General features: G+C 55.4%; 1 protein-coding gene across 1 annotated transcript in view; it reads right to left on the minus strand.

Moving 5' to 3' along the window:
- Positions 1–25,501, minus strand: part of IGSF21 (immunoglobin superfamily member 21) — a 42,219-nt gene extending 16,718 nt beyond the window's left edge. Inside the window, exons 1-2 of the mRNA XM_075437415.1 lie at positions 25,235–25,501; positions 2,681–2,793 (exon numbers count right to left, since the gene is read on the minus strand). Coding sequence (XP_075293530.1) covers positions 2,681–2,793; positions 25,235–25,325 — 204 coding nt within the window. The 5' untranslated portion in view covers positions 25,326–25,501. The remainder of the gene's footprint in view (positions 1–2,680; positions 2,794–25,234) is intronic.
- Between the last annotated feature and the right edge of the window lie 948 nt (positions 25,502–26,449).

Consider the following 26,449-nt stretch of genomic DNA (forward strand, 5'->3'; position numbering starts at 1 on the left):
GCACCCACCCCGATGGATTATGCACCGATCCCATGGGTTATGCATGCACCCCAATGAGTTATGCGCCCATCCTGATGGATTATGCACCCACCCTGACGGGTTATGCACCCATCCCATGAGTTATGCACCCATCCCATGGGTTATGCACCCACCCTGATGGGTTATGCACCCATCCCACGGGTTATGCATGCTCCTGATGGGTCATGCATGCAGCCCATGGGTTATGGATGCACCCTGATGGGTTGTGCATGCACCCCGATGGGTTATGCACAAAATCCAGGGGTTATGCACGCTCCCAACGGGTTATGCATGCACCCTGACACATTACGCACCCACCCTGCGGGTCATGCATGCTCCTGACCAGTTATGCACGCACTGCATGGCTTACGCACGGTCCCCAGTGGGTTAAGCACCTACCCCATGGCTTTGCATGCTCCTGACATGTTATGCATGCATCCCATGAGCCATGCATGCACCCCGATGGGTTACACACACGGGTTATGCACGCTCCCGACGGGTTATGCACGCACCCCATGGTTTATGCACCCACCCTGCACCCTGACAGGTTATGCATGCTCCCAATAAGCCATGCATGCAGCCCATGGGTTCTGGATGCAGCCCATGGGTTCTGGATGCACCCCATGCCTTATGCACCCAACCCGATGCGTTAAGAACCCACCCTATGCCCTACACCAAATTGCTGCCGTTGAGTTTGCTGCCACGCTCCCTAGGTTTTGCCTTCCCCCCGCTTCAACCCGCCGTGTGCCCCTGGAGCAGCTCTGCATCGTTAAACTCCACAAGCTCGCTCTGCTCCCCCTAAAACAAGCCAAGGGAAACGGGAGCCCCGGTGAGTCCCACCAGCCAGCCCGCCGCACTGCTCCGGGGCTGCGCACAAAGACGCTGTCAGAGTGATTTACAAACGGTGTAAATATCACTCCGCAGCCCCAGCATCTCCACCCCGCCTCGCCTGAGAGCATCCGTCACCTCCCGCACAGGGGAGCTGCGACTCAGGGTTTGGGCACCTGTGAAAGTCCGTGAGCAAGATAAGACGGGGGGGGGAAAAAGGGGGAAAACCCCCTAAAATCAGGAGGGAATTCAGAAAAGCCTGAGACGCTGTATGAAAACCCCAGCTTTCTGAATGAGGGAAGCTCCTGGGGAAAGGAGAAAAAGGGCGAGGGGGGGTAAAAAACCTGGAAGAAAAGGGGATTTGCAGCGATAAAAATAAAAGCTGGGTTATTTTTTTCCCCTCCCACTGTCTCCGTGGTTTCTCGGAGCGTAATTTGCTCAGCCGCCCCGGCACGTCATCCTCTCGCCGAGGGCTCCACGTCCCTCCGCGCAGGGGGGATTATGCAAATCCAGCCCCAGCTCGCGAGAAAGTGGGTTAATCCAATATTACCGAGCGGGAACGGGACGGAACAACCCGGTGGAGACGGCAGCGCTGGTGGAAGCAGCACCCTGCAGAAAGCCTCCTCCCCAAGAAAAGGGGAAGGTGAAGCCAACTGCAAGCTGCAGTTTCGGGTTCGGGACAGTTTTTGGCTTGTATTTGGATATTTGTCTGCTTGCATCCCCTACACATCTAAATACACATATTTATAGCAAACAGCCAGGGCTCGATGGAGATGCTCCTGTGCACACCCCACGCTTCAGCAACTGAATAGAGATCCATCCAGAGAGCACCTTTTCCTCTTTATAAACCTGCCTGGATGCGAAGAAGAGCTCTAAGGCAGAGACGCTCTTTGTTCACGAAGCAGAAACAAGACAGCAAAACCACAAAAAACTATCTTACAGCGAAGGGCGGCCGCTTCAGCCGACCCCACCAGCTCAGTTGGCCCTTCCTTTGCCTCCTCTGTGAGCAAACGTGCAAGCAAAGAGCCGAGTTTTTTTCCCCGTCCTGGAAAACTTCGAAGTTTGCTCTGATCGAACCACTGTGGGGGGTTTTATTTGCGTTTGGCAGCTTATCCTGAAGCCAAAGATGCTCTGGATCTGAGGCTGGACCCAGGCTCGGTGCAGATGAGAGTGATGCTGGTAGGGGGGGAAAGTGACAGCCTCCAAATCCTCCCTCCCCACAGAAAACCAGAGGTTTTCTGTCTTGCTTTGCTCCAGATCAGCATCCCCCTTCCCTGGGGACTTTGGGGACAGGGATGGGAAGGGGAAAGGTTTTTGGGGGAGGCTCCATGCTGAGCTCTCCTGTGAAGAGCCTTGCGCTGCCCCCCAAGCCCCAAACGCCCCCAATTTCACATAATTTCCCACAAAGCAGAAAAACCACCTTCTTTTTCACATAATTTCACACCCAGCATGAAAATCCTCTTTGCACAGCGGTGCCGACCCGAGCCCCCCGGCTCCCAAACCCTGACCGGCACCAACCCTCGGTGCAAAGCCCACCGCACCGAACCGAGCCTGCCAGCCGCAAATCCACCCGGGAAAACCTAACAAAACGCCCGGAGAAAGCCTGACAGAGCCCTTGGGATGATGGCAAAGCCATTTTATATCTCTCCCACCTCCCCCCCCCTCAACTTTTCAAAGGCCAGCCTGCCTGCCTGCTCCACCGAATCGATATTCCCATCAGCGAGAGCGCCGTCTGCCTTTCTCTCCGCCATCCAGCCTTGACCTTCTGTTGTACAGGAGCAAAGCGGCCGGGTGGCTTCGTGTCCCCGTCCCCGAGGGCACCGGCGCCGCTTACCCGGTACCAGACGATTTCCCGCATCTTCCCATCCGTCTTGAAGTTGCATTTCAAGGTGACGGCGTCTCCCACCACCACGGGCGGCAGCGGCTCGATGCTGACTGTCAGGTAGGCTGGAAAAGTTAAAAAGAGCAGAAAAAGAGACGTGAGCTGCCAGGGAAGGATGGGACAGGGGATTAAAACACTGTTCTCAAGTGGTTTTATGGTATTAATAGGTCTACCGTGGGGAGCAAGCGCCGGCTGCATCCCACGTGGAGGTAACCTATGGGCAAGCCCATCAGCGCGGCATCTTGCCCCCCTTGCAGCGAAGAATTTTGGCTGCTCCCAACACACCAAAAAAGTACCAGATGGGGAATATCCTTCCTGACCTTGTTTACCAGCTTATGGCACCAAAACGCATGGACCGACCGTTTCGCTGCTTCTCTCCCTGGTTTTGCAAAACTGCCTGAGTTTGCCCAAATCAATCCTGGGCGCCCAGATTTTGAGGCTCGCTTGGATCCACGCGCAAAGCCCTGATCCCACCGGCCACCATTCCCACCTGCAAGCTCAAGCCCATGCTTCCTATGAGGACACTGGCTTTGGCTCTGTCTCCACCATCATCCACCCCACATCGGATCTCTCCCCACTGCAGACTGAGTTCCTCTGCCCCATGCTTGCTTTAAAACCTTCTGAACTACTCATTTCTCGCGGGAACGGGTCCAACGGATTAAGCAGAGGATGTGCAAAGCCCAGCCACTGGTTTTACCGCCCAGCCTTGGCTGACAGCCTGCTTCTTCCCCACCTCCCCTATAGCTGGGTGCAGGATTTGTCCTCGTGGCAGAGGGAAAATCAGATCACGGGCAGCTTCGTCTACCTGTTTGCTCCCCAATCCCCCTCAATTTGCTGCAGAACCATTACAGAATCACACAGAATCACAGAACATTAGGAGTTAGAAGGGCCCTCTGTGGGTCACCCAGCCCAACCCCCTGCCCAAGCAGGGTCACCCAGAGCAGGCTGCACAGCACCACAGCCAGGCGGGGCTGGAACATCTCCAGAGAAGGAGACTCCACAGCCTCCCTGGGCAGCCTGGGCCAGGGCTCCGTCACCCTCAGAGGGAAGAAGTTCTTCCTCGGGTTCAGCTGGAGCTTCCTCTGCTTCAGTTTGTGCCCATTGCCCCTTGTCCTGTCGCTGGGCACCACTGAACAGAGTCTGGCCCCATCCTCCTGACACCCACCCTGCAGATATTTAGAGGCATTTCTAAGGTCCCCTCTCAGCCTTCTCTTCTCCAGGCTGAACAAGCCCAGCTCCCTCAGCTTCTCCTCGTAGGAGAGATGCTCCAGTCCCCTCCTCATCCTCGTAGCCCTCCGCTGGACTCTCTCCAGTAGCTCCTCATCTCTCTTGAACTGGGGAGCCCAGCACTGGACACAGCACTGCAGATGGGGCCTCACCAGGGCAGAGTAGAGGGGGAGGAGAACCTCCCTCGCCCTGCTGGCCACACTCCTCTTGATGCACCCCAGGATCCCATTGGCCTTCTTGGCACCCAGGGCACGCTGCTGGCTCATGGTCACCCTGTCGTCCCCCAGCACTCCCAGTCCCTCTCCACAGAGCTGCTCTCCAACAGGTCCACCCCAGCCTGTACTGGTGCCTGGGGTTGCTCCTCCCCAGGTGCAGGACCCTGCCCTTGCCCTTGTTGAACTCCATCAGGTTCCTCTCTGCCCAGCTCTCCAGCCTGCCCAGGTCTCACTGGATGGCAGCACAGTCTGCCGGTACTTTGCAGGAGCATGGAGCAGGCAGGGACAGAAGGGCAGGCAATTGCATTTCTGTTTTATTTTCCTCTCTTTGCTCTGGTAGCTGGAAGATGCCAGCCTGACAGCCCAGCAGATCCAAGCATTTCTTTAGCATCCTTGCCCTGACCGCACCACTGACACCGTCTCCAACCAAGGCACCCCAAAACAGCCCTTAACCCGCTGCAAAAATCCACTTTTTTTTAAATTATTGCTTGCATCAGGTGGAAAAGCAACCCTGAAAAACCCCAGAGCACCTGGAAAACGGGAATAGGTTTGGAAAGGTGGCCGCAGACACTGAGACTCCTTTGCAGCAGATCTCCTGAAAGAGGGGCAGGTGATTTTACGTCCCGCAGCCAGCGGATCTGAGGCTCCTGTCGCTTGTAAAACCAGTTCCTGGTGTTTTTGCAATAAATCTCAGCCACGGCCCGTGGGAGAGCACGCTGCGCGCACGCGTGCCCGCTGCAGCAGCCCGGCACATTGAGCGCGGGGCTGTAAAGCTCGAGAAACCCTCTCCACGCCGCCTTTTTCTGGAGGCTGCGAAAGCCGCGATCAGCCAGACACGAGGAAATTTGGGGAAAAAAGAGGCTCTTTTTGGGGGGTGGTGAGTGCTGGAGAGCGCTTCGCCGCACTGCGCAGCGGGTGCGTGGGACGCAGGGGTGCTGAGCGGGGACGGGGGCTAAACCAAGGGGCTACATCCAGCCCTGAAACGGTGCCCAGCAAGATGGGTTTTAATATTGCACCTCCGCAGCCCCAGCCCGACGTCTTCCTCCTTGCTGACGGCAACCCAAATCCCTGCCGGCAGCCACGCTCGTTCGGGGCCGGCTCCTTTCCAGCCGCTCCCCGCGCTCGGGCAGGGTTTATTTTAGCACGCTAAAGCGGGGATTAATTCCTTGCGGCTGCCAACGCAGCACGCGGTCCCCTCGAACTGGGGGCTTTGCAGATGTAGAGAGGCAGTGATGGGAGAGGGAGGAGGAGGAGGGATGCGAGGAAGGTCAGGCGAGGTCTCACAACGGGTGCCCCGATTTCCCCCCGCTTTGCTTTTGACATTTCCAAAAGTGAGACGAGCAACAGGCACGAAGGCAAAGGGAGGGGGACGAGCAAACGCTCTGCAGCGCGGCGGCATCTGCCCGAAGGAAATCGGGGACGGATTCGTGCCGGGGACGGAGCCTCCACGCGTGCAGAAAAGCTCTGCCTGTTCATCAACCAGCGCTGGGAGCCTCCGGGCGAGATTACATCTCCCTCCGGCCCCCAGCGTGGATCAACGGGGCGATTAAAGAAAGCCAGCGGCAGAACCGACGGGTGACAAAGACAGAGTGAAGATTGCGTTTTCCCTCGTGCCCACAAATTATCGAGATAGAGGAGTTCCCAGCTCGTAACCGCAGCATCTCCAGATGGTTCTCCATCCCTCTTCCCCTTGCGTTGTGTTTCAGGCCCTGTGCGTGGCAACGGGAAGCTGGAGCATCCCCATCCCAGTCCAGCCAGGCGTTTTGGTGGTGCTTAGACCATCTCCGGATGGTTGGCGGATTTAAATCAAAAATGGCCAAGCTTGGGGTGGCCCCAGCCCCCCATCTCCGCTCCCATGCAGTAAATGCATTGGCACAAGCATTTACCCCAGCAAATCCCCCTGCAAACACATCCCCAACCTGTCTCTTCCAGACAGCTCAAAATAGCCAGATTAGGGGGTTTATTTTTGCTCTGCTCCCTCCACGTGCTGCAAAACCTCTCTGAGGTGGCAACGGGGCTGCAGCCCACCAGCTCCCACCCATTACATCCAGTAATTCAGGCTCAGCTGTGCTGGGAGGACATCAGGTCCTTGAAAATACCGGAGCATAACCACGGGATGCTCCTGTGCTTCTCCTCCGGAGCAGATCCTGCGTGGCAAAGCCAGAGCTCCGGAGCTTTGCGATTTATTGTGCCAGTGCCGGGGGGGACAGGGACCCCACAGAGGGCTGATGCTGGAGCCCCAGCAACACCTGGAAGGGGAGGGAAGGAGAAAATCCACCTGCTTGAAGAGCAGCAGCTGCCCAAACTCAGAGCAAAATAACCCCAGAAGATGGGAAAAAGAAGGAGGGAAAGAGCACAAGGGAAAGGAAGAGCAGAGAGAAACAGATGTACAGTCCCCGATGGAGCCGGCTCCCAACATGCTAAGGATGTGTGTAGGGGAGGAAAAAAAAGCCAGGCGCCAAAAAATAAAGCAGGAATCCAGATGGAGCCGTCCAAAACCTGCTGTTTCGCTAGGGCTGACATGCGAATCTCATCCCTCATTCCCCACTTCCCTTTGCTTTCCGACAGTGGAGGGCGGTGAAGGGTCACTGATTCGCAAAATCCCCAGTTTGGTCTCTTTTTCGGGTTTACTGGGGAGAAGAAACCAGCAGTAACAGGCATTGCTGATTTTTAAGGACTTCTTGAAGAGGGCCGAGCACCAGATTTGCAACTTTACAGCAGGAGCCCAACTCAACATCTCCATCAGCCCCCGCGTTATCAGCATCCCAAAGGCAGCTCCGAACCCTGAAGCTCTTCTCCTTCCCCTCTGCTCTTTTGAAATAAGACATATTTCATAGCGAAAGCTGTGCCGGGCCACCCTCTGATTAGATTCTGACCTATGGAAATTCAGCCCTCTGATTAGATCGCATCCCTGGGGAGAAAAAAGAGTATTTTTGCTAGTGAGCAGTGGGAATTCTGGTGACATCCAGTTTCAGGAAGCAAAAAAAAAAAAAAGGGAGGGGGAAGGGAGACATAAATGAAATGTCCTTTCAAATCAGGAGTGACACATTAATAAAAAGAGCACATTGTAACATGCTCGGCGCTTTCAATTACCAAATAGCTGCGAGGGAGGAGGCAGGTTTCACCCCGGCCGCGCAAGCGGACGAGGCGGCCGGATGCTTCCAGCGAGACGCTGGCAGAAAGCCCCGTTCCCGCCCCGTTTGAGCATCCCGTCAGGGAGTTTTGGCAGCCAATCACCCCACGGAAAGCTCTCGGGATGCAGCACTTGTGGCTGAAACCCCCCCAAAAGGCTGAGGTCCCCCCCCCCGTCCTGCTGAGGAGAGGGAGAGAGAGAGCAGCTGGGTGGGCGGCTGGCAGCCACCCAAGGGCAACCCACCACAGCACCCCTTGAAAACCTCCGGGTGATGAAGCCTCTCGGCACGTCCCAGCACCAGAGAGCAACTCCTCCACGTCTTCCCCACGTGCCTGATATTTGTCACGCTACATCTAAATTAAATATTAATTTACGAATATTGACTGGTCCTCCTGTTGCCTGATTTGTCACCTCTCAGCGCTTCCCAAAAAGGTCACCTCAAACCGCTGATGGGCTTCACCCCTTCGGGACATGCCCCCAAGGTTCGATCTGTCCCCATCCTCGCATTTGGGGACGATCCAGCGGCGTTTCCAGGGACCACAGCAGAGCGACGCATTGGGATGGAGCCGGAGGAGAGGACACGTGGGGACGCAGCTGCCCCATCTGCCCCCGCCGTGTCCCCCCCCCCCATCCTTCAGGTGCCGGCACATCCCCCTCAGTGGAGGCGATGGGGAGAGATAATATTAACGCATCATCATTTTAATCAGCTCGTGATTAGCGGGGCTCATACATAATTCACACCAATTCCTCCGCCACCTTCCGGCACTCACTTTTCCAAGCTGGGGCCAGGATGGTATTTTGGGGTGCAAATACAAGGAGGGAGGAGGGCAGAAGGAACCAGGACCCCCCCCTAATCGGTGCAGGGCTGATTTTCATCATTTTCCAGGATTTAATGTACTTTGCCCCTTGCAGAAGACCCGGCTGGGATGCTAACGGATTGCAAATCACCCACCCCCAGAAAAAGTGGGAAGCGATCCTGCTCCCTGTTCCCCGCTGGAGGAAGACGATGGTTGGCACAAGGGGAGCTTGCCGGCGTGCAGGGGTTCGTGGCCATGCGTGAAGCCCCGGGGACGGGGATGCCACGCGCCGGGGCTGAGGAGCATTAAGCAAACGCGCTTTGACTCGCAGCGCTTTGCAACATCTTGTTCATTAAAGATTAAACGCCAGCAGTCGCTCCCGTGCCTGTGAGCACAGCAAATGCCTTCTCCCTCCCTCCCTCCCTCCCTCCCCAGCTCCGGCCATGCCTTATTTATGATATTCCAGGACGATTTACAATTCTAATGCATTGCTGCCTCTCCTTGCTAACCTGGGACGGCTGCAAGGGTCACGAACTGGCGAAGCATTTGCATCTGTCCCAAGCTGGCGTGGCCAAATTTTGCTGAATCTTGAGGTTTTCCTCCTGGAAAGCTGCTGCACTGATTTTTTTTCTTTTTTTTGAAATGGAGGAATAAGTGTTCTGACACCAGTTTAACAGCAGCGAGTGGAATGGGATGTGACAGACGGAGTCAGCACTGCACTTCCGAAGGAGACGGTCCTTCTGCAAAGGAAAGGATGAGCTGGGGGGAGCCCACTTGTGTTTCTAAAGGCATGAGCTGCTTGAGTTTTCCTTGAATTTTCAGCTTTTCCTACAAGAAAACCAGAAGTCAAGCACCAGCAGGGCTGAACAGCCCCAAAGCCACCGCTGCCCACACAAAAATTGCGCTGGCTTTGGAAAAGGGGGGCCGTTCCGTGAAACAGAGCCACGAAACCCGGCATCACCCACCGCGAGGAAGAGCCCTGCCGGCAGAGAGCAAATTGTATTAATACTGTGTAAATAGGATATTAACAGCCCGACGAAACAATTAAGAGCCGGTAATTAAAATTCATCTTCCTTCACACCGCGGTGTATTAAAGTACAAACATCTCATTAGATGCCTCTTACCTCCTCCATTTGCATAAGCGCGAGGAAACACTTTGCAGCTGTACCTCTAATTATTCTTTACAGGGGTTGCTGGACCAAACCAGCCCCTAAATCCGCAGGCATCGCCGAGCCAGGGAGAAGACGTATAGAATCTATAGGGAGTATTTATAGAATATGCTGCTTTGGTCCATTTTTCTCTAACCAAATAGGATGCAGCAGGCGCGTTGAGCCTGACAGAGCCTATGGATGTGTCTCGTGTCTTGTTAGCTCTTTGTAATGTAAATCAATAATTTTAATCAATACATGGACTGAGCGTGGCTGGTTTGGCCTTTTGACCCCTTTTAAATCGAGATGAACTGAGAAAACCACTTCACTGTGGCTGCTGGGGACAGACGGACCCTAAGGGGTCTGCTGCAGTTAGGATTTAATCATTAAAATCTGTCAAGTTGTGGGGTTTTTAAGCCTCACTGGTCAAAATTTATCACCGTATCCAAATCCAAAGCTTTTTGCTTTGTTTTGGGGTGTGTAACGCAAAAGACAACACCATCTTCCAAAAATTCAATGCTGGTGACAAAATCCAGTTGAGACCGGCCTTTTGAACACTGCCCACAGCTTTTCGTTTTTCCTTCAACCCTGGATTTCTCCTGGAGAAAAAAATCCTAACCAAAAAGAAAAAGAAATAAACCCTAATTTTGCGCTGTGCCATGGTATCCAACATCACTTGCGTGCAGCTGCCTTGGCATCACAGAGAGCATCTTCAACACCGTGCAATCACATAAGGGCTCCCCAAAGAGTTCTGTCGATACATGTTCAGAAAAATCGATTTTTAGACCTGTTTTGTCCTCGTTATGAACACCACAGTCATTTGAACATTCTTCAGGGCAGAGATTGGATCTTGCGTACCGGCGCGTGTAGCTAAGCCTTGGTACAGTGTGGCAACACCGCAGGCTGCAGCGAAGCGAAGAGCGAGGCTCAGAAGGGATCACGCTGGGCTACAAACGTGTCACAAGCGCTGCGGCTCGGTGGGGTTTTCAGACAACTTCAGCACAACCCCGGCACGGTCAAGGACCTCGGACACAGAAAGGGAGAGTCTGGGCCACTCTGGGCATGCAAACGCAATGGGCGATTTGGGCGGTGGGAGCCTTGAGATGCTGCGGTGTCTCCTTCTCCATCCCCAACGCCCACCTCCTGCCTCTCCCCCTCCTCCTCCTCCTCCTTCCCATATTTCTACTTCTCCCTCTCCTGTTTCCTTCCGTCAACTGCTAATGCACCAGCTCTATCCATCACCAAGCGCCAGCTCATAAAACAGATGTAAGCACCGGCTTTTTACAAGCTCGTCGCCACCTTCGGTGCGTGTCTCCCGACAAACAAATCCGCGGCAGATAGAGCCATCCATACCAACCGCGCGACCTGGGCACGGACTGAAACAAAACCCGCTTCCACGTCTTCATCGCGCCTCTCCTAAGCGAAGGCTCATCGGCAAGGCTGTTCCAGCTCATTGGAGCACAAGATGAGAAAGCCCATTTCTAGCTTGGTTTCTTTTACTCGCAGCGCCAAGTTAGTGCTTGTACTACATCTCCATCAAGGCCCCAAATCCTCGGGAAATCAGTCGTTCCAGTAAAGAGATAGGAGCTTTGAGGCAAAACGGCTGGAGCATTTGGCTGGAGCAAGCCCGTGGCCTGCTACAAACACTCAGGATGACCTTGGATGCATCATTTGGATGCTCAGTGCATCCCTCAACCTAAAAATCAGGCGATTTCCCAGAGAGAAACTCAGAGACGCAACGCTGGTGGCGTAAATCCTGAAGCCGTGAAGCCAAGAGACGCATCCCGCCCACCCCGGGAGACACAAGCCACCGCGGAGCCAAACCCACCGACTGTGTAATGAGAGATGTCGGAGAACTGCCAATTTGGGGGTGAATGCAAGAAAAAGGAGGTTTGGAGGGAAGCAACAGGCACTGGACAACAGGGACCAGTAAGATTTTGGGGGTACGTTACTGGGATGAATGGGAAATATCTTCATTTAGGTAATATTTCAGCACCTCCAAGGCTGAAGACTGAGGTTACCCCTAGATGAGCATTTCTCTATACACACACACATGGAGAAAGACCAAGAGACCCAACCAAAACCAACAGCCACTTGGGAAACACCCACCCAACCCCACAAATCAACCCCAAAGAAGAGCAGTCAACATGAAGAAGCTGGGTCTCACCACCCCATGCAGATTATCAGCAGGGTTGTGCTTGTTGCATTGATAAGCCTCCTTGATAGATCATATTTTATTAGCTGCTACCAGACCCCCCCTGCACGGACTGGGAAGCCGTGTACGTAAATTATAGATCGAATATTTATCTCCCGCCGCCACACAGATGTGAAGTGTGTTTAGCAGCATTTACTCTAGCGCAGTAAAGTTTTATTTATAATTTCTCCCCCCCCACACACACTACCGGCGTGCTCATCGCATCACCGTAAAGCCAATGGCTTACAACGCACGCCTCCATCTCCTAACGACGCTGGGAGGGAGTGTATTTTACTGCTGCATCTTGACGCTACTGATATTGCCATTAAAACATAACGCTTTGGCGCAGCGCTGAAGCTCCCAGCTGCTGTTTATAGCTGCTAAAACTGGTGGCCGTGACCTGCGATGGGTCGTTGGGTTTGGTTCTTTGGAAGGGGAGGATGTTTGTCATCGTTACGTTGCTCGTCTGTCTTGTTCCTTTATCCCCATTTCCAGGTTATTTAAGGATTTGGCCATCCTGAGTGCTTTTTTGGGTTTTCATAGTCTTAAATGATGTCTTGTCTCAGGGGGAGGAGGGAAAATGAGTCCAGCAGAGCCAAATTCCCCCCAAAAGCCGGTGGCATCACCGACTCCAAGCAATGGCTTTGCTGGCACCTCTTGGCCTCACCACAGCTGTGCAAGCAGCTGCCGGTGCCAAAACGAAGCCCAAAACGCAACCCAGGTCAACCAGGGCCTCAGCTGCCCCATTTTTTAAATTGAGATCGTGCTCTTCATTTGCATGTATGCATATATGCAAATTGGGGCAGATTGTCTGCGGCGCAGCCTGCCATTCATGCTGTTCGAAAAACCCTGTGCCAGCTGGTTAAGGCAGAGGCCTCTAAACCAACGGCACCCCAATTCTGTTCCCATCCCACGAGCTAAAGTCAACAGGTTTTGGCAAAGCGAGGTGTGAGGGGTGGGAGATGCCACCCACCCCCACGCACGCTGCCTTGCGCCAGCTCTACGTACCCAGCCCTCCCCTCTCGCCCCTGATTTTCCCTTCCCCAATTAAGCACAGAATCCCAGCATGGTGGGGGTTGGCAGGGCCCTCTGGGGGTCACCCAGCCCAACCCCCTGCCCAAGCAGGGTCACCCAGAGCAGGGGGCACAGCACCACGGCCAGGCGGGGCTGGAATATCTCCAGAGAAGGAGACTCCACAGCCTCCCTGGGCAGCCTGGGCCAGGGCTCCGTCACCCTCAGAGGGAAGAAGTTCTTCCTCGGGTTCAGCTGGAGCTTCCTCGGCTTCAGTTTGTGCCCGTTGCCCCTTGTCCTGTCGCTGGGCACCCCTGAACAGAGTCTGGCCCTGTCCTCCTGACCCCCAACCTGCAGATATTTATGGGCATTTCTAAGGTCCCCTCTCAGCCTTCTCTTCTCCAGGCTGAACAAGCCCAGCTCCCTCAGCCTCTACCCAGTTCCTGCAGGATTCCTCGCTCTCCTGCGGATTTCCTCCACGGTAGCTGGATTTTCCTGAAAGTTTTCCTGTTAAAACTGCTGCCCCCCCCCCCAGCCTCACCTCTGGAGCAATAATTCCCTCCTGCACGCCGCTTCTGCTACTAACTCCCAAGAGAGATTTGCCGTCTCCTTTTTCTAATAGTGCCTTATTGCTCATCCTAATTAACCTCGAGACCTGCTAAAAAGAACCCCAATTCTCTCTAATTTTACCCCGTTACTGCGTTACCAGCTCTCCCCGACGCTGCACCGTGCTGCGCGGGCTGCTTCTCCACCCAGTGCAGTAACCGCATGTATTTCCACGGAGACTTGCAGCAGGGTCTTGTCTTTCCCCAGCAAATCCCGAGCTCACCGGATGAGGATTTTTCCTACAACCCCACTTTTAAAGAGCAGGAGTGACCGCCAACCACCAAATTCAACGCAACGCCCCCGGGACGGTGCGGCATCCCCCCGAAAACCTTGCGACAGAGCACGAGACCTCCCCAACGCCTGGGCACGATGCGGGTTAGCGCTCAGGGCCGGGATGCCCGGGTACGCTGCAACCTTAGCAGCCTCCCTGGGGCTTGCGCGTGCTAAAAAGTCACACCCCCTCTGCTTTTTCCTTATTTTTAATCAAGCAGCATCACAGCGAGTGCGGTGGGATGTGCTAATCTCCAGCAAACCCCCCCCCAGGCGCAGATGCAGGGTTTAATCCAGAATTAAGTGTGGTAGAAGATACCGTATCATAATCCTGCTCTGCAAAGGACTGGAAATGGGTTTTTCCTCCCCACCAGCAAATGCCCAGACCCTCTTATCCAGCAACAGGCTCAGCTTTCCATCCCAACACGGAAGAGATTCCCCGTCAACCGGATCCCTCCTGGCATCTGTCCACATCTGGATGCTGCCCCCGAGCACAAGGGATTACGGAAAACCTCACCTGGGATCAAGGGTCTCGTCTCCAGACAGCGCCAAAACCGCCGCCAAGCAAAAACCATCCCAGAGATGCAATTCAGGAGGAAAAAAGTGAATTCTTTGCATCCAGCCTCATTCGATAGAGCTCTAAACCAAAGCTGATGGATTAGATACAGATGTTGAAACCCGGGAAGAACGGTGCTGGTCCCCAGCAGAGCCCGATCCACTGCTTCGGCAAATTGGGGAGGGACTGGCCAGCAGCAGCCGATGGCTTTGCCACTGCTTCGCCCTCCACCGGGGCGAGGATTCTGCCCCCGGCAGCTAAATATTTGAAACCCCGGCTCGTGGCGTTCATCTAGGCTGGAGCATAATCCCAGCCGGGGCTAAGGAGCGGAGCTGGAAGGAGCAGGGAGTTGCTCAAAGGCTGCCATTTGGAGAAAGTCCCTCTCCGTGCCTCAGTTTCCCCACTTGCAAGGGGGAAAAGCAAGATCCTTTAGAAACCCATCTGAGATCCAGAAAAAATCCCACCCCACGATAATAGTGAGGGTTTATTAGAGATGCTACTCCTCCAAAAAAGAAGCATAGTATTGAGTTTTCCCATCTGAAATCCCACAGTCCTCCCTAAAACTTCACTTCTTCCAGCTTTAGACCGAGATACACAGGCTTAAAGGGGAAAAAATAATTAATTTCACCGAAGAGCGAGTATGAGGATTTAGGTTTTGATGCTGCCGTTGGGTTTCCCACCAAGTTAAGAGTCCTGGCGAGGCGCTGGCAGGGCTTTGCTGTGCCAAGGCGGCCCAGGAGAAGTAGGTGACCATGACCCAGATGATAAATTTGCTTATTTGTTTCTTTATCTGCAGGAAATCAAATTATCTCATATTTCTGATTGGTGACAAACGAGGCTGCCATCGATTCTCCCCCTTCCCTCCCCGGGTGTCTGCGTGAGAGATCTCTGCCTGCGCCATTGATTCCTGCGCCGTGTAACTAGAAAGGGATTATTATTATTAATATTTTTATTTTATTTTTCCGTTTTCCTTCTGAACAACTTCTCCAGAGGCTCAATCTTGCACAGAAGAAGGAGGGAAATAAAGCCTGGTGCCAGGCAGAGGGGCAAAGTGCTACAAAATACACTTTTTTTTTTTGCAATTTAGGGAGTGATGTGCAGCTTTTTACCCCAAAAATGACCTCGGGGCAGCCAGATCGGTACCTTTGGTAGCTGAGCTGGGTGCTAAAAAGCAGCCAAAGTCACCTTGCTCCTTCCTCCACCGCTGCAAAACCCTCTGTGCTCGCACAGGGAGCGCTCCCGAGGCAGCCGGTGTCTCCTACTGGTTGTTTATGGGGGAATGGGATGGAGAGAAGGATGGAAGGAGTGACAGAGGGAAGGATGGCAAGATGAAGGAAGGGATGGAGGGAGGAATAGAGGGAGGAATGAAGGAAGCGATAGATGGAAGAATAATGGGATAGGGGGATGAAGGAAAGCCTGGAGGGATGGAGGTTTAGAGGGATAGAGGGAGGAATGAAGGAAGGGTAGATGGAAGAACAGAGGGATAGAGGGATGGAGGAATGAAGGAAGGGATGGAGGGAGGAATAGAGGGAGGAATGAAGGAAAGGACAGATAGAAGAACAGAGGGATGAAGGAAAGCTTGGTGGGATGATGGAGGGATGGAAGATGGGATGGAGGTTTAGAGGGTTAGAGGGAGGAATGAAGAAAGGGTAGCTGGAAGAACAGAGGGATAGAGGGATGGAGGGATGAAGGAGGGGATGGAGGGAGGAAGCAACAGAGGGATGGGTGGAGGGAAAGACAGACAGAGAGTTGAGTTCATGGGACAGATACCTGTACACGCTACCTTACAACAGACACAACCTACAGGACTTTCCAGCTCCAGGAGTTGGCCCTGGCCCAGACAACTCTCCCGGGCATCGATTTGGCCAAGGCAAGGGGCAGCCGCAGCCCAGCCTCTCCCTCACCCCCTGGCACAGGCTTTTCGCCCTTTCCCTCGGTACCTCCCCCCAAACTCAGCCTCCACCCGCTGCCTTTTCTCCTCCATCGCCGCTACCCCTCTGGCTGTACAAAGCAGGATGGCTAATTTGAAGCTACCCTCTTCTCCCCGATTTACGCTCTGTGATTAATAATCCCTTTGCTCTCAGTAATGCCGCGCCGCTAATAAGATTAAAAATATCTCCCTCTTACAGCACCGATTCATAACACTGATTTACCGTTACTTCGCCGCTCTTACGGAGAGGATGCACATGGCTGTTACCTTAATCCCTATCCATCTCCGCACCATTGAGAAATAACTGCTAATTAATACCTCTCTGTCTCCAAACTGCTTCCAGATACGCCTGGCTATCAATATTTGTCTGGCTTTTTGCTGCTGATCTCAAAGGCTGATGTAGCAAATTCCCTGCTCTGCTCGCTCCTTTGCCTCCGCAGAGGGGCTGCTGGCATTTTGGGGGATCTTTTCCCCCAAAACGGTGACATCCCAGTGGTCCTCCCAGCCTGGGCTTGACTGCCCTGAGACAGAGCAAAGCTGAAAAACAGGGGGATGCTTTTCTGAGCGTCTTCTCATGGACATGAGCTCAGCCTCATCCACGACTCAGACACCTCCACGGGGTGACATCTCCCTGTGACACTGCTTCCCAGTGTCCGTCCCCATCCCTGCATCCATCGGCTATTTCTGCAGCACGACTCCACATCCTCGAGCCCATTTGGATGCGGAGCATCCTTAGATAAACCAAACAGCCACATTTTTCACCCCATTGCATATTTTCCTCCCTCTGCCAGGAGACCCTGGACCGGCCCCACAGCCAGCCCAAGCAGTCGGATGCTTTGGGAACAACACCAGCAAGAGCTTGTGAGGGAGGGGAAAAAAAAAACAACCAACAGAGCCTCTGATCTGATGAATGTGGCAGGGGAGGCCGATGCTCTGCTTTTAATAAAACATAACGAAGCGTAGGATCATAAAATATTTCCTTTAATTCAGTGCTCCCGTGAGGATGGGTAATAGAGGCTGGGTAATGCGGTAGGCTTTCCTCGCAGCTCGCCGGCGGGAAGAGCACGGCTGGGGTTGTTAAACAGCCCATTTGCAAGCCCGTAAGTGCTCTCCTTCCCCTCTACATCCCATTTAGGGGGACAGAAAGATGGGGGGAGCTGTGCACCCCCCCACAGAGCCGAAGCACATCCCTCCTGCTGCGCATTTTGGGGGGGTCCCCAGCTCCCAGAGCCACATCCCTTCACCCCGCCAGGCCGGGCTTGCTGGGGTGCAAAAAAGTCAAAAAGCAAATCAAGGAGGGATGTTCAAATCCCATCTTCATCCTCCGCGAGTACATGGGCACCTGAGCACGTGTGTGTTGCAGATATATAAAAATATATATACATATACATCTCCGAGGCGGCGTGGCACCAGTGATTAACATTCCTGCGTTAAAAATCTCTCTGCATCTGCTTTGTCCTACACCCAGCACTAAATATAACCATTCAGTATGCTCTCTCCCTTCACCAGAGAGATAACATTGTTGAAATAAGCCCTTTCAATTTGAAGGCATCGGGTTGGGAGTCGGGTAGTTTCCTCGCGGCGGGGAGCTTTGAGCAGACCAGGCGGTGGAGGAGGGTGGTCCAGGCAAACAAACCCAGAGGCGTGAGCATCCCAAACATCCAAGCGCCCAAATCCTGCCCCCTTCACATCATTTCCCACCGTGAAGTCGTCTCGATGTGGTTCCCTGCTCTAAAAAAACCAATTCAAGGCGCGTTTCTAGGAGCAGTAGGGTTTAATTTGGAAACCGGGCTCGCCCGCGCTTCCTCAAGCATCACTCCGCTCCCACGCCGCTGCTATAATTACAGTGGCGTAAATTCACTCTCCGTCAGGAGGAAACCCAGCTATCTCCAGCCAGTTTGCATACATCAACTGCTTGCAAAGAACTTCCTTAGAGAAGCAGAAAAAAACCTCAAAAAAGCCATAATAACGCAATAAGACGCAAGTGCAGCTTAAAAAGAGACACCTTGGCCAGCACTTATGGAAAATATCTCATCATCAAGCTGTGAAGAGACGATGGCCCGAGCGGAGATCAAGTGCTGGAGGCTTTTCTCTATGATTGATGGCCTGTCTGGAAGCCTAGAAATCTTCCAAAGCACAACTTAGAGCCAAGCTTTGAATCCCACTCTCCATACATGCAGAGCTGGGATGGAAACCTAAATCACTTGGCCACTAAAATCCCCTTCCAGACCATTTCCAACAAAATCAAGGAATTTTTTTTGCGGAAGGAAAGACGCAGTCAACGGCCAACCTGTGATGAAGAAGATGCTCATCTCTACAAGAGGGCTCACCAACGTACAGGGAGCTCAGCTTGCCCACGTCCCCCCACCTCAAAACTGGGGTGATTCTGGTGCTTTTGGCAATAGCTGCTGAGCTGGAGCCTTTTTCTCCCCTTCCTGGCGTTATAGCCCACCTCAGCCCCACTGCAAGGAGACAGCAGCTCCCAAAGCCGTCGCTCAGTGCCCGTGACGACGACAACTGCCAGCCAAAAACACCTCTTTTATCATCTTCCTCTTTGCAAGTATTTTCAAGTATTTCAAACACACCTTGGGGACCAGCCGGGTGTCCTCCCTAGCACAAGCACCATCAAAAGCAACGCTGCTACCTGCAAATCCAGGGTTATCCATGAAACCCATGCCCAAAATATGCATTTCCATGGATGGCAGGCCACCCAGGAGTGAACCCGAGTGCCACCCACCACGTTTCCCCCATCACCCTGCATCCCACCCATCACTTTGCTCCCCCGGGGAGAAGCAAACCCCGATCATGGAGCATCTCTGCATCGCTCCAGCCCATCCCTGTCACTGCAGATCCTTTTGCAAAGAAAGAAATAGGTATAAATACACGTGCAAAGCAGGCAGAGGGGTCTCCAGCTCCCGTTTTCCCTGTCCTGGCCAGACAGGATGCAGCATCAGGATTTATCTACAGGCAGAGGGAGGCGGAGCGGGGCTGGAATACCCGCTGCTAATCCCCTTTGCCCTCCCCTCCGAAGTATCTCACTGAAGGCATTATATAAACGGGAAATTATTCAGAGGTTCGGGCAGGAGAGGAACTAAATCCCTGCCTGCCCTGCTCCATTTTGCAATGCCTTTGAGACACCCAGCCTTCCAGCCAAGAAGGGTTTTGCAGATGGAGACGTGCTCCCGACACCAGAAGCGAAGCAATGTGTGGTCTGGAGGCTGGGAAGGGCTCGGCGATGCCACGTTTCCACCTCCACAGCCCCTTTCCATTGAGTTGTAACATCCCTCTGCTGGGAAACGTGGTTTTTCCTGATGTTCCCCAACCTCCTTGGAGCCAAGGGCTAAAGCCCCGCGAAGCCAGCAGCCAAAATCCCCCCCGGGGTGGTCTCCAGCAGGCAGGGCTCTGCTGTGGATTCAGCCCAACGCTGGAAAAATCTCCTTCCCTGCTTCAAACCTCCCTCGCCAGGGCCGTCAGGACCCTGTTAATGATAATTTTGCTTCTAGCTAACACAAGCGCTAACTGTATTTCAAAGGACTGGCTCCAGCGCTGGCTTCTGCCGCAAACACATGCGTACCGCAGGCGATAACCCCGTAAGATCGCGTGGATGCAGCGAGAACGGTCACCCCAAAAAAGGGCTCGAGGCCACCCCGCTAGACGAGCACATCGGGGAGGGCTCTGGCACAGTCCTTAGGGAGGATGAACCCAACTTCTCAGCCAAATGAGAGTGAAAACAAGCAAGGCACACACGTTCCCCAGTCCACAGGGCTCTGCAGACCCCAAAAACCTAATTTGATATAATAATTCCATGGAGGGAAGCACAGCAGTGGGTTATTGTCCCTGCACTTTGCTATGAGCCCGCCCGCCCTTGGCACTCACGGTAAATCCAGTCCCAAAAGCGTTGAAAACAAGCCCGTGATTGACGGTTTATTTTAGGAAGGAGACAGGGAAAAGTGGGAAGGAGATAATGCCGGGGGAAGATAATGTGAGCGCCAGTCATTAGTTAAAAACAAGCCCATCAGTAGTCCAAGTGCCTCGGCAGAAAGCAAACAAAAGGGCAAAGAGAGCAGCTTGGCAAGGGAACAAAACCAGCCACATCAGCTGCATCCTCTCCGCTCGGCTCTTCGCAGCGGGATTTAGGATTTACCAGCCGGGAAGTTTGCAGGGCGAGGGCTGCGCCTCTTGCCTCCAAAAAAATAGGGATTTGGGGGGCTCCTTCCCTTTATTTTCCTCTTTGCTGGTGTCTGAGCAAAGAGCCTGACTTGGTACTGCTGAAATCAAGGTTTTCTCTTCGAAAATGGGGGGAAAAAGCCAAAGCACTGAGGAAATCCCATCCCTGACGGGTCCCAAGCAGGGTGATGCTTTGTCCTCCCCATACACAGTCCCAGGCAGGTCCTGGCCATCTCCATCCTTACCAGGGCGAGGTTTCGGCTCCATCCCCACCTCCCTGGAAGGCTTTTCCCTCGGCAAGTGCTGCAGAAGCCTTCACAGGATCCTTGCCTCCACTTCAGCCTAATTCCCAAGCCATTAGCGCAACCGGATCAAATAAAACCTGCTCTTATCCCAACACCGTGGAGAGCTTTTCATCAGCAGATCTTCAAGCACTTGGCTAAGGGAGCGAGGCAAGAGGCGGTCAAGCATTCCCAGCCAAGGATTTTCTGACAGAAAAGACCATTTCTGCAATGATAAGCGGACAAAAAAAAAGGCAGGTGGGGCACGCGAAGCCCCGAACCACCTCCACGGGAAGGGGAGGCTCGCGAGCACGTGGTTCGCGTCACGTCTGAACGCTCCACAAAGCCCCATCGCCGCAGGAGCTGAGCTGCATTTCCACTTCGCTCAAGCCTGGATGCAACCTCAGGGTAGACCTTGCCTGGAGGCGTTTGAAGGCACCAGAGGAGCCTCGGGGCGTATAGCAGGGGTGTGATGTACATAGCATTTCACATACAGTATGTAGCACATTGCACATAGCAGGGGCTGCTCAGCTCAGGGCTCTTAGAAGCAAGCCCAGGACCTGTGACACAAATCCTTATTTCAGGAAAAATGGGAGCAACATCCCCAACCCAAACCCTACAGCATCCCCAGACTTTTTTTTTGGGGGTGGTGCTGATAATACCAAGGGATTACTTGTTGCGGCAAGGGAATTTGGGAGGTAAATACCCCAAAAATGAGCTCTGACATCTGAGGGAGCTTCGGAAACGCTCAGGGACAGCCAGGGACCAGCCACAATTTAATGCAAGAGGATTTCTGTGATGAAATGAAGCCCGGAGTATCTCCGCACCCCGAAGACGCTTATTAGCTTGGAAAGGTACAAGGCAAGGGGAAGATCCTTGCCTGCGTTAGAGCTTTTTTTAAAGAGCTCTGGATTCAAACTGGCAGCTCTTAACCGCTCCAAAACGCAGCTGGTGGGAAGAGAAAAATTGGGCTAATTGGGGAAGGGCAATTAGCACAGTCAGAAGGATTTTCGGAAGGGGCTTCGGCCGCCTGCGTGGCCTGGATTTACCCGGCGAGCAAAGCTCAGGCTTCACGGAAACGCAGAATTCATGGAAATAGGAGGAAAGGATTAAAAAAAGAGGTGACCCTGAGCTGAATGCAAGATTTGCCGGGGAAGAGCGTGAGTAGAAAAGGATGGAGGGAGCGTGGGACGGTTTCTCAGGTCAGTGCCGCACGTTGGCAGGTGAATTAGGGCAGGTTTCGCTCCCATGCGGCACAGAGGATGCTCCTCCTTTCCCCTCGCACCCCCCCAGCACACAAACTCCTACCCAACACCTCTTTTCTCTAAAGGAGCTCAGCAGAGACGCGAGCAGGTGGCTCCCATCACCCCGGTGAAGAGCACATACGCTGTTATTTTCCTACAGAACGCAGCAAAATGAGCTTTTCCAGGCTTGCAGGGAAGAGCTGCCCCAGGGGCTGCATGCGAGCCGGGAAAATCCCCGCGAGGAAAAGCCTCGGGGGGTGGTGGTGGGGGGGTGTTCCCTGGGATAGGAGAGTCAGGAGAAACACAGCTTGCTGATAAAATCAGAACTGTAAAGGGATTTTTACAGGCTGGTTTTTAGCTTGGAGAAGCAGCACAGGGATATCCCTCAGGGCAGGTCCCTGCAAGGCCCAGCCCCAGCAAATCCCTCAGCAGCTTCAAACAGGAGCTACACGTGAATTTTCCCCTTTTTTCCCCATCACAGGGGGTGCCGGCGGGGGGGGATATAGAAGCTAAATCAAACCGCTCAGATAAGGACCATCTAAATATCTCGCCGAGATCAAAACTCGACATATTTAGCCCTCCCTTTCATGTTTGCAAGACACAGCTCCGATTTTACACAGCCGTAAACCAAACCCTGACGAACGTTTTACGGGCACATATTTCAGGCGACAAGCCGAGCGCCGGCTCATCAGCCAGCCCTGATTTCAGCGGTGCCAAGGAGCCATCGCCCCTGCTCGCAGCTGGGGCTTCCCAGCTTTCCGAAAGCAGGGGGGTTCCTGGGGCGACGGCTCCATCATTATCCGTGGTCCAGCCGCTCGACTCCTCCGCGCGCCCTCGTTTTTTCATCTTGACGGCTCCTTAACCCACTTAGCCCTGCCCTGGGCAGCTTTTTTTCTGGCCAAGGGGAGAGACTGAGCTTGTTATAAAGCAAAAGCCATATTACGAGGGGTGATGCTCCCCAGAGGGACGTGTAACACACCGGGAAGGACCCAGCCGACCCACCGCGCGGCGAGGAAGCGAGCAGCTTCCTTTGAGTAAAATAAAAGGGCTTTTCGCTACGAGACGATGGATGGAAACCCTGAAAACACTCCCATGAGGGCGCAGATGCTTTGCAGGGCGGGAAATGATGCTGACGGATCCCCCACCACCTCCTGCGTGCCGGCAGCGGGACCTTGTTGCTCCTCCTGGATGCGGCAGCTGCTGGCACCGTGCAATATATATGGTGACAATAAAAATAGGCGAGATTCCCCCCAAAATGGCTTCGGAGACATACGGCAGACCCCTAGGCCAAATGCTCTTGTGGGGAAAAGCAGCAGGAGTTTGGGTGTCGGGCACGTGCCCCCCTCTGCACCTTCCCGGGCGACGCGGCCGGATCCTGCTTGACCCCTCGCAAGCGAAGCGCCGGGATGGGGAGGGGACCGACCGCTGCGGGCACGTCCCCCCTCGCCGCCACAATGCTGGCAGCTCCAGCCAAGGATGCTGTCAGCCACGGAGAAGCCATCTGCCCGCCGAATTTCGGGAGCAGCACTTGGCCTCCGCAGCCTCCCGCTGCCCGGAGCAAAGGGAGGCAGCGGGATGGGCACATCCACCCCGAAACCAGGCTTTTTGCGACGATTTTTAGCTGTTTGCCAAAAAAGCAGAGAAAACTGGCTTTTCTGGGACAGCATCTTTCTGCTCAGGGCTAGGAGATACTTGATGCAGCTGATCCTCAGGATAGGGGAAAGCAGCGGAGTCTCGGCGTGGTTTTAAGAGCCAGAACCCGGCTCGGGGCTGTCCAAACCCAAGCGCTGCCCGCCAGACCCCGCCGAACGCTGGGATCCTCCTCCCGCGTCGCTTCGCAACCCACGACCGCCCACCAGGGCCAGCAGCTTCCATGAGACCCACCACAAAACAACTTTTCCCTCTTCCTCCCCTCCTCCAGTGCCCACTGCAGACACAGATCTACCCCTACCCGCTCGCCCACTCGCACAAATCAGCAGCAGGAGAGCAATCGCCCAATTCACAGCCGTAAAAAAATAGGAGAAAGGGAGGAAAAATGATCCAGGCGCCGGTGACGGACAGCTCGCCATTGGGGAGAAGCTGGGGGGACGCATTGTTCCTTGAAAACGTGTGACCTTAAAACCATGGAGGAGGAGGAGAGGAGATGACGGTGGGAGGCAGGACTGGATTTGGCACCGGTTTCCCCCCCCCCCCCCGCCCTGAGCCGTGCAGGTTTTATTCTCGACCGCGTGTTGGGCAACGCGATGCCGGCGGGATGCTCGGAGCAAAGCGGGGAAGGAGGGAAAAGAGCAGCAGCCGCAGGCTGGCAGCGCATGGAACCCATCGGGGAGGCGGCGAAGGGGGATGCGGGAGACGCGCGATGCCGTCCCAACCCCGGTTCGGCCCGGTCCAAGGCGGGCTCCGGCTAACCTCCGCGGTCCCCAAGGGATGATCCTGGAGCTCCTCGCGATGCCGGAGAAGAATCGGCTCCTTTGTGTGTCAACCTCTCCCCGCTCAACCCCGCAGAGCGCGGCCGCCGCTCCCCCTCCCCGCGCCCTGCAGCAGCTGACGGCGGCTTTCCGGAGAGGAAAAAGTACATTATAAATTAGAAAAAAGACGAGATATCGAGCAAGCTCTGCTCGTCTCTCCGTCACCCAGCGCTCGGCGAAGCCTCTCAGCCCCTGGAGAGCAGCCGGGCTCTCTTTATTAACGCTGTGCTCATTAAAAAGCGGCCACCTGAGACCCCACTGTGGGTGGTTTGGGGGGCACAGGGAGGGGGACGCGGGGGGAAAAGCGGGGGGGAAGAAGCAGATCACATACAAACACGCAAGAGCTGAAATTGCATGGCTACCCCTCAGCCTGCGGGACGCGGGGAGGGGAAAGTTTCCTGGCCCGTTAATTTTCACCTCCTGGGAGCCCCCGCTTCTGGGGACAGGGTGGCGGGGGGGGGGTTAATTAAAACCTCTGTGGAGGAAAGCGGGGAGTCAAGATGCTCATCCAGGAGCTCAGGCAGCTGCGAACCCCCAGGACGGCGCAGATCTGGGGGGCTGCTTCTCCCTGCTGGGTACCCCCCCTCCCTCCCATCTGCAGGGTTTGGGGCACCCTCTGCATGCCCAAGGGGCAGAGCGGGCTGGGGTGTCCCTGGGTGCTGCAACACCCCCCCTCCCCAAAATGCTGTAGCTCATGGGGGTCCCCAGGGCACAGACCCCCCCTGCAGGACCCCGGTACGGAGCGAGCAGAGCCAGGGCTGGGACTCGCAGCCGGAGCCCCAGTACGGAGCAGCTGGGAGGGGGGATACGGGTGCCCCCCCGGCGATGCCGGCTCGGGGGTGAGGGCTGAGCGTCCCCCCATCTTCTTGCCCTGTCCCCCAACACCAGCACCCAATTACCAGGTCCAAAGCAGGTGCCGTATGATGGCTGCCCTATTAATTGGTCCCCCATTAACAGCTGCCCCATTAACCAGTCCAACACCAGTACCCTGTCAACGGGTCCAAAACCAGTCCCTTGTCAGGGGGTGCTCCATTAGCAACCCCCCCACTCCCAGCTCCCAAACCAATCTCCTACTAACGGGTGCCCCATTAACGGGTCCGAACAGGGTGCCGGGAGCCCCCCCATCATCCCCAAGCCTTGGCGGGGGAGCAGAGCCCAGAGCCACCGCACGATTGCCGGGGTGCGGGTGGGCACCCCGTTATTTCAGGGGCCGGGGGGGGGGGGGTCCCTTGTCCCGGAGGGGGGGGTATGCCACTCACCCAGCGCCAGGTCGAGGAGGTCCCACAGCAGCAGGCAGAGGGGCAGGGGGCTCATGGTCCGCATGATGCCCGCCGCGGGGGGCAGCCCCATGGGGCTCACCGACGCCCCAGCCCCCTGCCCGGGGGCATCGCGGCGTTGGGGGGGGGGGGCTCAGCCCGGCTCCGTGTCCCCCCCACCCCGCTGCCGATCGCGCCGCGCTGCCGCCTTAAGCCGATTTATTGCAGCCGGAGCGGAGCGAGCTGCCGGCTGCCCGCCCCCCCCCCGGCCCCCGCGCCCCCCCCGCAGCTAAGCCCGCCCCGGCCCGGCCCCCGGGAGGTGCTGGGAGGGGCGGGAGCGCTGGACCGGGGTGCGGGAGGGGGGGGCGCGGTGTATGGAGGGGATGCGGGGGGGAGAAGGGGGTGTGCGGTGCCGGGGGGGGGGGGGGCGCGGCATATTGGGGAGGTAACGGGGTACACAGAGGGGGTGCGAGGTGTAGGGGGGGGATGCAGGGTGGGAGAAGGGGATGTGCGGTGCGGGGGGGGGGGGGGCGACGCAGGACGGGTTCTTCTGTGTAGGGGGGGTAAAGGGGTCTATAGAGGGGGTGCGCGGTGTATTGGGGGGGTAACAGGGTCTATAGAGGGGGTGCGCGGTGTATTGGGGGGTGAAAGGGATCTATAGAGGGGGTGCGCGGTGTATGGGGGGGCAAGGGGGTGTATAGAGGGGGTGCGCGGTGGAGGATGGGATAGGAGGGTGCATAGAGGGGGTGCGCAGTGTATTGGGGTGTAAGGGGGTATATAGAGGGGGTGCGCGGTGTATTGGGGGGTAAGGGGGTACGTAGAGGGGGTGTGCGGTGTATTGGGGGGGCAGTGTATGGAGATGGAGAAGGGGATGCACAGCCCAGGATGGGGGGGTTGCAGGAAGGGGTGCGTGGTTTATTGCAGGGGGGTAACGGGGAACCGGAGGAGGGGGACACTGTGGGGGAGGCGGGGGGCAGGAGCAGGAGTGCACTTTAGGAAGGGGGTCCACAGGGGACACACACAGTGAGGGAGGGGGTGCAGGAGGGGATGAGCGATCCGGGGAGGGAGGAACAGTCCAGGGAAGGGTGTGGGATAGGAAGGATGCTGGGTGCAGGCAGGGATGTGGGGTGCAGACACGGAGGTGGGGTGCAGGCAGGGGATGTGGGGTATAGGAGGGGGAGGGATGCAGGCAGGGATGTGGGGTGCAGACAGGGGATG

Source organism: Opisthocomus hoazin, chromosome 16 (assembly GCF_030867145.1).
Source record: "Opisthocomus hoazin isolate bOpiHoa1 chromosome 16, bOpiHoa1.hap1, whole genome shotgun sequence".
In the NCBI taxonomy this organism is placed as follows: domain Eukaryota; kingdom Metazoa; phylum Chordata; class Aves; order Opisthocomiformes; family Opisthocomidae; genus Opisthocomus; species Opisthocomus hoazin.